The sequence below is a fragment of the Marmota flaviventris genome, chromosome 7 (assembly GCF_047511675.1).
Source record: "Marmota flaviventris isolate mMarFla1 chromosome 7, mMarFla1.hap1, whole genome shotgun sequence".
Lineage (NCBI taxonomy): Eukaryota > Metazoa > Chordata > Mammalia > Rodentia > Sciuridae > Marmota > Marmota flaviventris.
The window spans coordinates 97,279,570-97,296,036 of NC_092504.1; the positions used below are offsets into that span (position 1 = coordinate 97,279,570).

Sequence of the window (16,467 nt, forward strand, 5' to 3'; positions counted from 1 at the left end):
TGAGTGTTATTTAAACTGAACCTTGAATAAGAAAGTGACTACACAGAGGATCAAGGGCAAACGAATGCTTATGAGGATAAGCCTATGAGGTAGAAATGAGCATATTATAGAAAACATCAGTGTGACCATAATTTCATAGGTAAGGTGGGTGGTGATTTTGAAGACTCTGTATACTATCTTTAGTTAGAACATCATCTTTTCTTTTATTATTTTTCCCAATATAGCCATCACATAAATTATTATATTAATAACACTGCTTATTTCTATAACATTGTTCCACTTTATTTTTTAAATAGTTCCTTGTTAGAATTATTCAATGACCTTCTTTACAACATGTTTTGTTATGTATAACTGTTACGATAAATACTGATTATTTAAAATTATATTAGAGTCATCAATACAATACTTTTGACCTTTAATTCATTGTAGTGGGTCTTACAATGAGGCAATGTGGTATGTACCAAAGTGATTCAAAGAAAAAAAATAGCAGATAACAAATATCAGATAGTTTATTATCCTTGATCATATGTCATTGTCAGAAATAACTGTGACTGAGGAGAACCCTCCAGTCTAATGTGACATATTACTATTAATATAACTAACTTTATAACTTCAGGCAGAAAATACTTGTGGAAATTTTCCAAAAATAAGAAGGGAGACATGAATGTTGACTGGAAGAATATTTGCCTTAATATATAACAAGGAAATAGACAAAAGTGGCAAGAAAATATAACTAACTTTATAACTTCAGGCAGAAAATACTTGTGGAAATTTTCCAAAAATAAGAAGGGAGACATGAATGTTGATTGGAAGAATATTTGCCTTAATATATAACAAGGAAATAGACAAAAGTGGTAAGAAATTAGGGATAGTGCCTCTCAAGTTTTAGGAAAATAATGTCATGGGAAGAATTGGGCTGGTTTGGTTGGTAAATGCCCATCTTTTCATTACATCTAAACCAAAGCTTGTGTTTATGTATGAGTGACAGAATTCCAGGGACAAGTAAAATGATTAGAAATGAAAACATGAACAGGCCTTGCATTTCAGGCTAAGTAGTTTTAAATATTCATGTATCAATAAGGAACCATTCTTAAGTTTTAATGACAATAGTTATATGAGGTTTTTTTGGTATGTTCATGCTATTCCCAAGTTATGGATTTAATAAACCTGCCTTTTACCTTTATTTCTTGATCCAGATAGTTTGGTATGCAAACAGTGTTCTCTTTGACATCAGCCTTGGTGCTCATTGCCTCTGAAGAGCAGGATCCAGCAGTATAGCATGCATTTGGAGGTGATGGTGACTTTTTAACCTTAATTTCTTCCTAAATAAAAAGTATATTATAATCAATATGCATTTCCCACTTCTATGCAAATTAAACATAAAATGAATGAGAAACATTCTAGTAAATAAGAGCGATCCATGAAAGTAAAAGGAGGATAGTTTTAATTCTCCTTTAAATTCTATCAAACATTTGTATTTGGAGACAACATAAATAGTGATATATTATTAACTTTTGTTGAAATCACATAAAACTCATAATTATAATATATATATATATATATATATATAATATATATATAATTATAATATATATATTATATATATATATAGTGTGTGTGTGTGTGTGTGTGTGTGTGTGAATGACTCATCCTTGAAGAAATACAGAATGAAATCAAAGTTGGAACTTGGTTTAAGTTGGTCTAAGCTGACAGAACTGGGTTCCTACAGAAGTAAACCCTCTGGGAAAAACACACTTACTTTGAGTTTCAGATTCCTACAAATAATGTTTCATACAAGATGACCAACAATTGGGTCCTGAACCAAAGAAATTACAGTGAGAACTGGAAAATATTTTGAACTTACTAAAAATGTTGACTAGTAAAAATTGTGAAGGCAGCTAAAGCAATAAATATTAATTTATAGCTTTAAAGTACACATTTTAGAAAAATGTGTTAGAATAAATAAAGTATGTGAATAGACAAAATGATAACAAGAAAAATCAACAAAATAAAAATATTCAACAGAGGATGAAAAATTCACAAAGTTTTTGATACACTATTAAAATACATAAAAACTTCTGTTAAAATTAATCAAGAAAAATAATGACATGTTGTAAAAGGGTACCTCTTAGAAATTCTGAAGATATTCTTACAAGATTATAAGAGCATTATGTATAACTTTTCCAATAAATTTGAGAATTTAGATAACAATTTTTAGAAAAAGGATGTTTTGCTAAAATTGATTCAGGAAGAAATAGAAAGTCTGAAGTCTAAAGTAGATTTCAAAGCAAAGAATAGCATCAGGAGTAAAAATAGTAATTTTTTAATGATAGAAAGATCAATTCATCCCAAGAACATAGCAAACCTTAACAGTTATACTCCTTAATAAGAGGTTAAAATATATGATTAAAATTGACAGAAATGATAAGAGAAATATAGGAATCCATAATTATAGTCAGAAATTTTAATACCCTTTCCTCAATAATTTATAGAAAAAGTAGATAGGAAATCAGTAATGACTGTAGAAGACTTGGGCAATGATATCAACCAACATAACCTATTGGTGATTATATTACATTGTACCCGAAAGCGGCAGAATAAAAATTATTTTCATGGGAAAATGGAAAATAATTAATTGACCATGCTTTGGTTTATATAACCATTATCAATAAATTTAATGTTTCAAAGAATGCAAAGTGTGTCCTCTAACTAGAGTGGAATTAATAAGTAATCCATGGGTCAAAGAAGAAATTTAAAAAGTTTTTACCATATATAAAGGTGGAAGCCAGAATCAATTAAATAGAATTGAAGAAACAATAGAGATAATCAATGAAATGAAATCCCAATTGCTTTTTTTTTTTTTTTGGTACTAGGGATTGAACCCAGGGTGTTCAATCACTGACCACAACCCTAGTCCTTTTGTATTTTATTTAGAGAGAGGGTGAATTGCTTAGGGCCTCAATAAGTTGTTGAGGCTGGCTTGAACTCATGATCCTCCTGCCTCAGTTTCCTGAGCAGCTAGGATTACACGGGTGTGTCACTATGCCTGTCTGAAACTCTGATTCTTTAAGAAGATCAGTTAAAAAGGTAAATCTTTAACTAGACACATCAAGAAAGAGACACGAATTACTGATATAAGTAATGAAAGAACAAACATTGGTATAGATTATTATTATTATTATATTGGTATAGTCATGAAAAAGGCTGAGGCAGGAGGACCTAGAGTTTAAAACCAGTCTTGGTAAAAGTGAAGTGCTAAGCAACTCAGTGAGATCCTGTCTCTAAATAAAATGCAAAATAGGGCTGGGGCTGTGGCTCAGTGATTGAGTGCCCCTGAGTTCAATTCCTGCCACCCACTCTCCAAAAAAAAAAAAAGAAAGAAAGAAAAAAAAAAACTACAAATATTGTTCATGAACATAAACAAAATATTTTTTAAAATTTTATATTTAAAAGAATAGCATATCATAACCAAATAAAGTTTTCACCAGGAATTCAAGGTTGGTTTAATGTTTGAAAGTTAAACCCATGTAATTAATTCACTATATTAACAGACTGAAAAGAAAGATTATGTGATCGTCTCATATGCAGAAAATGCATTTGGCAAAATTCATCCCCTGTTTCTGATAAAGCTCTATAAATAGAAAAACATTTCTTCCACCATATGAAATGCATCTATGAATAAAGTAAACTTCATTGTACTTAATGGTTAAAGTCTGAATGTTTTCCCCTTTATTCAGACTCCAGGCAAGGATGTCTGCTCTCATCACTTCTGTTCAACAGTGTTCTAGAAGTTCAGCCATTGCACTAAGGTACAATAGAGATAAACACCAGGCAGATTTGAAACTATAATACAAAAATTATGTATTTCAGTGTCATCAAAATTATAAATTTTGTGGGTTTTTTTTCCAAAAACACTGATACACAAAATAAGCAAGTATCATACTAGAAGAAAACTTTTGCAAAATGTGCATATGTGTTGTGATATAAGATTTATAACTGAAATATAAAAAGAAATTTTATAAATTATAACAAAAGACCAACAACCCAATGTCAAAAATAGGCAAAAGATTTGAACATATACTTCCTGTAAAAGGATATATGTATGACAAATAAGATTATGAAAAGATGTCAACCTCATTAGTCATTAAGAAAATGGAAATAAAAACCACAATAAACTACCACTATTTACCAGCTAAATTGGTTAAAAATAAAAAGAGTGACCAAAACTAAGTTTTGAAAGTCTATGGAAGAAAGGAAATTCTTATTTACTTACAGTGGGAGGTGAAATGCTACAACCACTTTGGAAAACACAGTGGCCATTTCTTAAAAGTTTAAACATAAAATTCCTATGAGACTCAAGTTATTCCACTCCCAAAAGAAAAGACAGTACATATCTATAGAAAGACTTTTACACAATGTTCATATTAGCTTTGTAAATATTAAAAAATATAGGCAAACAGATAAACAAATTGTGAGACAATCATAAAATTAGATACTACTCAGCAATAGAAAAGAATGAATTATTGATGCACAAAACAACATGAATGAATCTTAAAATAATCATGCTGAGTTAAATCAGATTTTAAAGGAGAACTCATTATTTTATTTCATTTGTATAAAAATTTTAAATCCAAGTGATATAAAGTGCTTTGGGAGTGCTGTGGTCATGAGGAGACTTTGGGAGTTAATATATACGTACATACATACATATATATGCAGATTCTCTTGATTGGAATGCTAGTTTTCTGGATGTGTCAAATCAACTTGTGTATTTTGAATATATGCTTTTTATATCATGTTAGTTATATTTTAGTAAAGCTTTAAAAATATTGTGCAATGTAGTGACTTTTCAGAAAGATATGTGAAGAAAAGAAAAGGAAATGACAGAATCCAATTAAATAGATAGCTGTAAATAGTTGTTTCTTTACCTTTTTAATTACTAAGGGATTTTCACTGGAAGTTTTGAAGCACTCATTGAGTTTTCTGCAGGGCTCTGAAATGAGGTTTAGGAAAAATATATGTAAATTAAACTAAAAAAGAATTTCTATCATGTAAGGTGTCAATTGCTGAAATATATGAGAGTATATCTGACTTTAGGTTAAGTTCAACTCCGGGATGTATATATAAATATTAGGAAACATTTCAGATGGAACTGAATTATAACAGCATAAGAAAAGTGCATTTATATTAAAATATTAATTCTATTCCCAAACTGATAATATAAAGATACACTGTAAGTGCTTTCTTAATTCAGTTAAACTGATTGAAAAGTACATATCTTACAATAGAACATGTTTTTCTCTGTTTCATACCCATAAAGCTGTCACATTCTCTAATTAGAATAGAATTTATGTGTTTGTTTCCCTGAAGACAGAGAATATTTGTGCTGACCTATTATTGTATCCTTTCTTTATTTTTTCTTGTTTCATTAGTCTCTCAACTCTACTTTGACTTGGCCATTGAACTAAATCCCCCTCCTTAAAACCACTTGAAATTTGCTGAACTTTAATTTAAAGACATATTCTGTGTAAGTGATGCTATCTTTTACCAAAGCCTTAATTAACACAACAGTTATTTTAAGATGAAAATATTTTGTACATATTCATAGTACTAACTAAATTCATTAATTCTAGCTAGAGAAAGAGAGAAAAATAAACTTTAATGTTATCTCTTCTCAAATAATGAAAACAAAATTGTGGTGAATATGTAATGTTAGTGTTCACTCATGGAAAATCGAAGCTACTCAATTTTAAGCCAAAATGTAAATAATACAGATAATTAAGAGTTTGTAATAGTGTTGGAAGGACTGGGGCTATGAACACTGATCTCAACCTTTCCAAATTACTCTAGGAGCAACATCTTGGACCTGACCTACCTTGGGAGGCACAACCTTTAAAAGAGTCAAGAGGAAGGGGAACCAGGAGGCTGCTGCCCCTTGGATTACTGCCCCACATTTATGTTGCTGAAGATTAGGCACTGGAATGCTATTATAGTCAGAAAGCTACAATGTCTGTTGACCTTGCTTGTTTATACCCATAAATGCAGAATCTGAATATTGGGATGCTGTAGCTAGAAAATTCAAGTTTCTAGTCATGCTTGATATTATATAGCAAAAAAAAAAAAAAATGAACTTACCCCTACAGCTAACAAATCTTACTAGGTTGCAACCACTAATTCACTAATTCCTATGAAGTCACTCTGTCTTGAAAATGTAATTTTTAAGTTTCCAGGTGCTACAGAATTGGAAGGTATACTAGAAAGAAAGTGGAGTAAACGGACTTTAGCTCTTCATTGCCAATAGAAGAGTGGAGGAGGAATTCTTGAGAGAATAAAATGAATTAACCAGTGTGAATACCTTAGAATGGTATGTGTCACATAGTAAGTATTTTGTAAATGATTACTCTTACTAACTTTAGAAAAAATATATTTTACTATAGTATACCAAAATAATTTTCATATACTCTGAAAGTTTTAGTAACAGCATGTGTTTATATTTAGTAGGAAAGAGAGAACTGGGTATAATTTTTACCATGCAGAATTCCTTTCTTCTATTGTACTTGTCCTTTGGATTTTACCACACATTGCTTTCGATTAAGTTTATCAGCTTCATTTAGAAAGTATTCTGCTGGGACCTGAGGACAAACCAAGGTTACAAAAACACAGAAGGCAGTGACACTAAGGCATGACCTTAAGGAGATGGTAGTCCTGTGGGGAAGATGTAAATAAGCAATTCTGTCCATACTGTTTCCTGGACTTGCTTTTTGACTGATGTAGTTTCCCTTTTGGTATCAGCTTAAACATTCATATCCCCTTTCTCTTAGCTAGTTTTATAGGGATTAGAGACTACAATCATGCCAAATACATGTTGGACACAATAATAGTAATGATATTTATTAATGTTATTGCAGTACTGAATTGACGTTAGAAGAGAGAAATAATTATATACTGAAAAACATATTTCATAGTGAGAAAATTCTATTTAAAAATCACTACAGCCATTTTAGCAATCATATAGGACCACACCAGTAATTTGTAGGAGATCCAAGAAGATATTCCATCAGTTGAGAGCAACTCACCTGAATGAGGTCTTGGGGGCATTTTGACTCTGCTTTGGGCTGGTGACACTCCTCTGACAGGACTCTCTGGGGCAGCAGGACTCGGTGGATAATTGCATTTGGCAAGTGGTATCTCATCCTTCTCTAACTGGTCAAACTGGCTAACACCATACAGGGCTCCGAGAGCAAGCTCATCGTCATTCACAGTACAGATCGGAATGTTATTCAAACCTAGGTGAATAAGATTAAAAAGATCAAACAACCAGATTAAGGTTTAGGCAGTTTTTCTTTAAATATTGGCAATTTTCAACCAAGTATTGTTAAATGTGCAGCACTGGACTTCCAAAATGTATGAACCAGTGCTAGGTGCTATTCTTCAAAAGTTAGCATAGGTAATTTTGTTTGCAATACATGCTTCCTTAAAATATTCTGGCATTTTATCAACCTTAAGAACCAGGCCACATCTTTAACCTTGGTCTTAGAGTTAAGATGAATAGGCGTGCTTTTATCCTTTCACCCAAGTCTCTCACCAATGTAAAATTTTAGATTTTTGAAAGCATTCAGAACAAGTCCTTTTAAAAAGATACTCTGGATTTTTTTGCCCCAGCAGATGGTAAAAAGCTTTTGGAGGTAGGACTAGGAGGCTGGATAAAGGAGATTGTGAGGGTAGTAAAGAATTTGGTACAAAGGGACCTTACCTCTCTTGACCAGAGACTTCTGGTTCATTTACTTTCTTTTAACAGTTGTTTGCTTTTGATTCAAATATAGAAATTTGCTCAAATGTAAAATTATAGAGAGTTTTTTTTTTCAATATCAATGCAAAGTCATGTGGAATTGGACAGCTTAGGAAATGGTAATGTACAGGACATTGATTCATTATCAGTGGGTTATAAGAGATAATAAAAGATGGCTACTTTATCTCCCAAGAAATTACCAGGCAAACTGCTGGAGTTTTCATACTTATTCAGTCTTCAAAATCTCCCCACGGTACTGCTAGTCTGCCCTCCTCTTATTTATTTGCTCAGATGACATAAAAATGTCTTTGCTGACAACTCTGTCTGAAATACAGTCCATTTCTCACTGTCCCCTTATGTTCTTTTCTTTTTCTCATTGTACTTGTTACTTTTCATAGTATACCTATTTGCACATTGCTTGTCTGAGTTGTACTAGAACATAAGCTTCATGAAAGCAAGGATTCTGTCTGGTTTGTTTGCTCTCCATTCCCAGTGCCTAAAACAGTGCCCATCAGAAAGTAGGGCTCTTTGATTATTTGTTGAATGAATGACTAAGAAAACCAAACATAAGGATTTTATTTAGTCAAAAACTTAGATAAGAATTCCTAAATGATTTCTTGAAAAGCCCTCAGATGCAGCTAAGGTGGCCACTGTTGCTTCTCAGAGAGGAAGGGAAATCATAGAAATCCAGGCTCTCTTTCAATGAAAGAACAAAGTCTCCTTAGTAAAAGAAGAACCTGGAGATAGGTAATAGCTACCATGGCAGGGACAGGTTTGGGGTTTTTGTTGTTGGTGGTGTTTTTGCCTCTTAACAAGTGATACATACAGGTCTCACAATCTGGCTTTGGCAAACATTCTGAAAGCAGCTATGACATTTGCTTATATTGCTTTTTGCAACACAATAATAATACTCAAACTTCTTCACCTACTGTTTCTGTTGTTAGAATCATTTTACTCTGTGTCTCTTGCCTGGATCTCTAAGACTTATCAGAATATAGCTTGAAATCTACCAAGCAAATGTAAGATTTTAAGATAGTTATGTGTATAGGTTCAAATGCTTCCTATTCTCTTTAATGGAGCTTGAAGAGGTTACTAATTTGGAAAACAGATGGAAATTTTTTTATTTTTTATATGTATTGATTGTGATCCCATTTATTGTTTCCTTTCTTCAAAATTGTTTCTCTCTATTCTCAGAGACATTTTACTAGTTCTATCTCAGCATATCAGACCATTTCTTTTCTGTTTCTTTCACTGGATTATATGTAATCAGAAGTTGCAACTATTGTTATAGTGTATGCTACAGTAGACCCACCACTTGCCTAGAACATGGACTAAGGATATAGGTGCTGAGCTCTCCAGCTGCCATGACCATCAGTTACTTCTGAGTAAGCCTAAGTCCCTCTCTTGGAATTACTCTTGGTTAAAAGAAGCTCTCATGCCCCAAAGAGCTCAACCAATGAGTGGGGGATGAGGAGTTAGCAAAAAGCATGGTGTCTTTGCCTGGAATTGAGATATCTCTGAAGGATCATCTGCCCCTTGTGGGATTGGTTGAGGCCTCTGTTGTATTTGTGTGGCAGTTCAACTTCTGCCTGATTCTGCTTCCCTTGTTTCCTCACAGCTGGTACTCCCCAAAGCACTCCCCAATAAAGCTACACAAATCTCCATTTCAGAGTCTCTTTCCAAGGAATCTGATCCAAAAATATTGCTCTGTAGAAAAATATAGGGTACTATGATAAAACTTCATGTAGGAAAATCAAATTAAGATTGAGGATATGGAGCCTGGAAAGTCTCTTTGAAGTGATAGAAACAACAAATAACAGGGAAGTTTCATGGCTAGAGGGAGGAGAATGAGTAAAAATCCAAGGGAAAGGCTTGTTAATGTTCAAGGAACTTAAGTCCAATATGGCATGTATATAATGGGTTTATGAGATGCCATAAGAAATAAGAAATAATCAGAGTCCACATTATAGGGAACATTTTTTTTAATATCAAAATAAACAATCTTATCCTAAATGCGTAGCAAGTCTCTGAAGGATTTGGTATAGGATTTTTAAACAAATTTACATTTTAATGTTATATTTTTGTTTGCTCTATCATGAGTGGATTGGACAAGGGTAAGAATGGAAACAGAGCACCAAGAAGGATGAAAATAAGAATCAGAGCAAAGGTAAAGGAAATGGCAATGGAGTTGTGAACATGACCATGGAGAGAATGTTTTAAACATTTAGGAGAAAAAGGGATAACATCAAGTGAAATATTGCCAAGGGAAGGGAAGAAGGTGGAGGAGTGAGGAGCAACCTCAAATTTGTGGTACCACTTGTTTATTAGTGTATACTAGTTGGGGGGACCACACTTCTGGGAGAAGACTAAGAGTTTAGTTTTGAAGAGGAAGTTCAGGGTTCCAATCAGGCATTCCATTCCTCACAAGTAGGCAGCTGAATATTTAGGTCTGAATTTTAGAAGTCTAAGATGTGTATTGGAAACTATTGCCTATCTATGACATTTAAAATGTGTGAATGAGTGTATTTGCCTAGGATTAGAGTATAGATTACAAAGAGGAAATAGCCAACGGTTGACCTGTGAGGGATTCTAAGATTTCACTGCAAGCTGGAAAGTAGAAGCCATGGGGATAGAGAAAAAAACAACAACCTAGAAACATATGATGCTACGGAAGCTAAATAAAATATTTGGGGTGGGGGAAAAATGAAGGAAGGAAAGAAGGAAGGGAGGAAGGGAGGAAGGGAGGAGGTAGGGCAGTTGAAAGGGAGGGATGAATTAAAGTATTAGTGGTTAACTTTATCAAATGCCACTAAAAGGTCAAGATGGAATTAAACAGTGTCTGTAGTAGATATTTGTCAGGTCAGCTCAGTACCCTTGTCTTTCTGCCTCTGCTCAGTACCACTGCAGAACAAGGATGTTTGTCCTGATGGGTCTGGACAGCTGAGCAGCCTCCTAATATTCTTTGTTTCTAGGCTCAGGCCTTTTTCCGACAAAGATGGTTCATTTGTATTATGATAATAGTCTAGTCTCACTTTTCAGGAATAAGATATGTTTCTCTCTGCTGGGGGCTCACTGAAACAATGGTTCTTATTTAGTAAGTGAGAATCTCAGGGGTGGGTCTGAGGATCTAATGATGAAGCCCAACAGCTGAAGCTATACACTCCCTTAATGTCCCATAGTTACCCATCCTGGGCAAAGTGACAAGTTCATTCTAACAAGTCCCAGTAGTTCTGCTTGTTTTCCATACACTCATAATCTTGAGAAATCTACCTCTCAAAACAAAATCTACCTCTTTTTTGTTTCATCTAGAAGCCAAAATATTGGTAAAACCTATACACATTTTATGATTCAAGCCAAGCTATATTTTGAGAAGATATTGTCATTAGTATCCAATTTCCACAACGCCTGTTCCATAAAGTTAAAGGAAGTAAGAATAAAAAAGAAAGGAAAGAAGGGAGGGAGAGACAAAAGGTATGTTTCTTTAGGGCTCGTATTACATGGCAGGCTGCGCTTGTAGTTGAAATATTAAAATACTTTTAAACCAATTGGACAATGCTACCCTTAGTCCCCTGAATGGTCCCCATTGCCCTCGTCACTTTGACCCCCTCTCCAGGCCCCTGTCCTGACAATCAAGCAATCCAATGGCTAATGTCTAACAGAAAAGAGACTTGCTGTGGTGCTGGCTTTTGGTCCTAATTGTCAGTGAGCATGCTTTGCCAGTGGTTAAATATTTTGAATAGCTGCCTTTTGTTAACTCACCAGAATCATCAAGTAAACCAAATGTGGAGGAAAGAGACATATCCTAGGACCTTAAGTCCCCTTACCTTTGATATGGCAGACTCTTCTGGGATGAGGGGTATGCCTAACTAGAAAACAACCCCCATTTCTAGTCACAATAGGGTTGCTTTTGCTCTCAAACTGAAGAACAGAAGTTGGGGATTTGAAGTTCTTTTGCATGACCTGTTGGTTTACCCCCTTCACTGTTGCCAAAAAATGTCCTTGGGGTCTAACTTGATTGACCTCAGTTTCAATTGTGCTCAGATCCTGAAATCACAGAATAAAAATTGTTCTCACAAGAGATTTTTGACATTTTCTTATACAGCAAATATTTTCCCATCATCTTTGCACTGAATTACTTCTTATGTCAAAACAATATGAGGCATTTGCTTTCAGATCAGATTTTTGTAAACAACAAAAATACTATAGGTATGAGTAGAACATAAAAATTTTCCTCTGGAAAATCAAAGAATTTGTAACAAAGTATATTCAATCTTTAATTGCATTTAAAGTTATTTGTTGGCTTACCAACCAAAAATTACATTACACGATTATTAGCAATTTTGACTTAGTAAATTATAATGGTGCCTTTAAAATACAATGCCTAGAAATGTACTTTACATAAAATTAACTTTAAATGAAAACATTTCATAGCATAATTTAAGAAGACTAGCGTTTTAAATTTGTATTTTCTTCTAAGAAGATGATATAACCTGAAGGAGAAAAATTCCAAAAGAATAACACTACATCTATAGATAATAAAATGAAGAACTTTTGTCATACTGTTCTTTGCAATATTCAGTAATTTTTACTTTTCCTTTCAATCATTTAGCAAACATTTATTAAATATCTACAGAGTCATAGGTTTTGGAGAATAAAAATAATGTTATTACTTTCTGAATTCACAATAGAGTAGGAAAGAAAATACTTGAATTGAGAGCAAAGGAAAGACATTACTTTCTTAAAGATGGTACACTACTCTTATAATCTAAGAAGGATTTTATTTAATTAATTAATTTACTTTTTGGTGGCTATTGTATATATTTCTCATCTTACACAGATGCCAATTCATTGTGGTGGAATTTGGAAATACATACTTTTATTTCTAATTATGGCAAGGAGATTTTTTGGGTCAGACTAATTTGCAGTGTCAAAACATGTTCGTAGTCTTTCCAGTTGTGGTGACACAGGCCTGTAATCCTGGCTACTCAGGAGGCTGGAGCAGGAAGAGGCCAACCTGAGCAAGTTCAAGGCCAGACTGGGCAACTTAGCAAGACCCCTATCCCCAAAGTAAAAATAAAAGTAAAACAGCTAGAGATGTAGCTCAGTGATAAAGTATCCTGGGTTCAATCCCCAGTATTGCCCAAAAAAAAAAAAAAAAAAAAAAGTCCAGGTTATAGAAATTGAAATCAGGATTTTATTGGAGTGGGGTATTTTTAGTTGGTTGACTACCTTTTTATACCATAGTCTAGATTTTCCCCAGAGTATGGGTTTAGAGCATATAGTCTATAAATTACCAGTCCTGTTGCCACAGAACATCTGATTTTCAAGAATTTCAATTTGATACACATTAATTCTAAAATTATTCTGTTAGATAAAATACATTTAAATATTATATTTAGAAAATACAATTTTCTGATAATAAAAAGTATGTTTTTATTGTTTCTTATGACTATCACAATGTGGGTTTAGTTCTAAATTCCTTGTATAACCTCTTGGTATAATCAAACTTTAGATTTATTCTTTTTATGTTAGTAGCATCTTATTGAAATATAAAAGTAAGATGAATTACAGGCTTCAAGGAAGCACTGCTATTTTCATAAGAGAACAAAAAGAACCCTCTGCTTTAGTCAGATTAGCATTGCTGTAACCAAAATACCTGACAAGAACAATTTAGAAGAGGAGAAGTTTATTTTGACTCACAGTATCTGAGTTCTCAGTCTGGCGGGTAGGATGTTATAAAGGGAAGCTGCTTCCCTCAAGGCAGAGGCAGGAAGCAGAGATGGGGTAGGAGTAGGGAGAAGGGGCCAGGGCTTCACCTGCCCACAGTTACCACCCAGTCATTCAAAAGAGGACAGACAGATTAGGTTTTGACTCATAATTCAAGTCCTTTACCTCTGAATATTGCTGTAGTAACCCAGGAGCTTTTGGAGTGATACCTCATATCCAAACTGTAACACTCTGCATTGATTTACTGTTGACATGTTATACCAAATTTTAAAGTAAGTCACTACCATTTAAACCTACTTAAAGAATTGATGTGGGACAGACACACTTAGAAGAACTAGAAGAACTGAATGTTTCAGTTGGCATATAAATGAATCCCATCAGACTACAGATGAGTAACTAAAATCTAGACAGTAAATTACTTAATTTGCAGACACTTTGCTAGTTAAAGGCAAAGAGAGGACTATAAATCCAATTTTTATTCCAGTTTAGTGTCATTATCACCATCCAAATTGCCTATTGTATCTTTTTACCCCAATACGGATTAAATGAATTTACTGGCGTGATTATACAAAAGGTTCTAGATAGGAAAAATAACTCTTACTTTTGGCTTACAAAAAATTTATTTTGATGTTACAGTTTTTTATTGTTTACAAATTGCGTTTAGGATTAAAGGTAATATACAAATATTTTAGTGACATGTATCCCTGAAAATTCTGCAAAATATAAAATATTTATTGTTTGCTGTGATCTGAATGTGTCCCTCCAAAATTAATGTGTCAGAGCCCAATCATTAATGTGATATAGTATTAGGAGGTGAAGCCTTTGGGACATGACTAGGTCATGAGGGCATAACCCTCATGAATAGAATTGGTGCCCTATAAAAAATATCACAGAGAGCTGCTCCACCCTTCCCATCATGTGAGAATGCAGTGAGAAGGTACCGTCTGTGAACCCAGAAGTGGGCCCTCACCAGGCCCTTAATCTGACAGTGCCCTGATCTTTGACTTCCCAACCTTCAGAATTGTGAGAAAATCAGTGTCTATTTATGATTGACCCAGTTTGTGATATTTTGTTATAGCAGCTAAAATGGATTAAGGCAGTGTGCTTTTTGGTTTAAACTTAAATCTTCAAAGATACAGTAAATGAATAATTCAGAATGAAGGTTTATCTTGAATTATTCTAGCAAATAAGATAATATTGAAAAAAAAAAACAGAACTACCTTAAATCTGAAGAAAAGCAAAACTATGTCGATTAAACACTAATAATGGCCCACATCTTTCTCTTCAACCTCATGCTTATATTGATTTAAAAAATCTTTAGCCAATTAATTATTCATTACCTAGTGACTTTGCTAGATATCTTTCCAAAGTACATGGATTGATTTAGTGCAATATTTGTCTTTTAAGATTTCTTTTTATGGTAAGTGTTAAGTTTGAGTGATACCTTTTTAGAACTTATAAACTCAAAAGTAATGAAAAGATCATTCATCCTTGCACAGAATGAACTCTTTTTTTCAGAAGGCAAGAAATATGAAAAAATAAAATAATATACTTATTGATGAATAAATATTGTCTTTTCTTGGAGAATCAGACATACTATTTCTAAGATAGAAACTAAAACTTTTGCTAAAACCTATATTAGAGATAACTATCAATGCAAATTGGACCCATGTATATCATTGATGAATTCCATAAGCTGAAGCAAAGTTTTGTCTACTTCTAAAAATGTGCCATTAATTATTTACCAAGGTCCAGATAGAATCCAATGATAAATAATAGTTATAGAATACATACAGAGAATAAAATCTACACACTTGTTTCCAGTATTTTAGCTTAACGGGCATTTTGCTTTATGATATAGGAAAAGCAGTTCTCAGACTGTTTTCCCCACTATGATACGAATGACAACATTCCTATGACATGATCAGATTTTAGAGAATGCATCCCAAAATTACGGAGAAGCAGGGTATTAAAAAGTCCTGACTCAACCCTAGCATTGCTCACAAGAGCTAATTCTGACACTAATCTTTTCAATCGGGTTAAGAACAGGCATTTCCACTGTACATAAAAGAGAATGTTAGGTAAGTTACCCTGCTCTGTATTAATTTCCCTTTAAAAGTAAGTATATTACAAATATGAAAATTTTAGTAACTATCTCGGCTCTTACCTTACTGTTCCTGTTGCAAAACCAAGGCTGAGACTTCCAGACTTAAAGGATACCCCCCCAAGAGATCTCCTGACCAAAGGTAGCTCAGTTCTGTTTATACTTCCACTTGTGACGCTAACAGTCTGCTTTCACTTTGAAAAGAAAAAGAAAAATCTATATTGAGGTACATCTGTGGGAAAATTTAATTGAAATCAATGCTTGTCATTCAAGTAATTGTGCAAATACTTCTGGGAACAATATTTTCTTATAATCTCTTTACCTCTATATCATCAAAATACTGAATTTTACTTAGAATAAATGACACATAATCCTCTAAAAAGGAAATTTTAAAAGCCTTGCTAATCTGCCTAATCCTAGCCTGAGCCATTGTTATTTAGAAAACACTATGTAAAGCTATATGAAATATTATCTTAGTCCAATATGCAAAACATATGCTTAGAAAGAGAGAATATGATATCTGATTAATGGGATAGCTGAAAATTATTATGAGTTCATAGAGTTATACAGCTTATTATTTTGGTGATGAATTATTTTGTATCCCCTAACCTACCATGCACACCATTCAGATCTTCCCTGGGCTTCTTCCCTCACTGTGTTCATCTCTGTCTACATAACACTTTCTCCAAAAGGCTTCCTAACCCCTCTCTGAAGTAGTTTTCACTATCATTTCAACCTGCATCACACTCTAACCCTTTTTCTCCTTAATCTCTCATAGCAATTACCCCCTCATGTTATTTATTTAGTTTTACATTTAGTATATTCTCTTGTAGTGATTAAGCAGGCG

At 33.5% G+C, this 16,467-nt stretch overlaps 1 protein-coding gene across 1 annotated transcript in view; it reads right to left on the reverse strand.

The window, feature by feature from the left end:
- C7H4orf17 (chromosome 7 C4orf17 homolog) overlaps nucleotides 1-16,467 on the reverse strand; it is a 36,480-nt gene that overhangs the window by 5,606 nt on the left and 14,407 nt on the right. The window contains exons 2-5 of the mRNA XM_027935412.2: nucleotides 11,614-11,833; nucleotides 7,077-7,286; nucleotides 4,929-4,993; nucleotides 1,179-1,322 (exon numbers count right to left, since the gene is read on the reverse strand). Coding sequence (XP_027791213.2) covers nucleotides 1,179-1,322; nucleotides 4,929-4,993; nucleotides 7,077-7,286; nucleotides 11,614-11,833 — 639 coding nt within the window. The remainder of the gene's footprint in view (nucleotides 1-1,178; nucleotides 1,323-4,928; nucleotides 4,994-7,076; nucleotides 7,287-11,613; nucleotides 11,834-16,467) is intronic.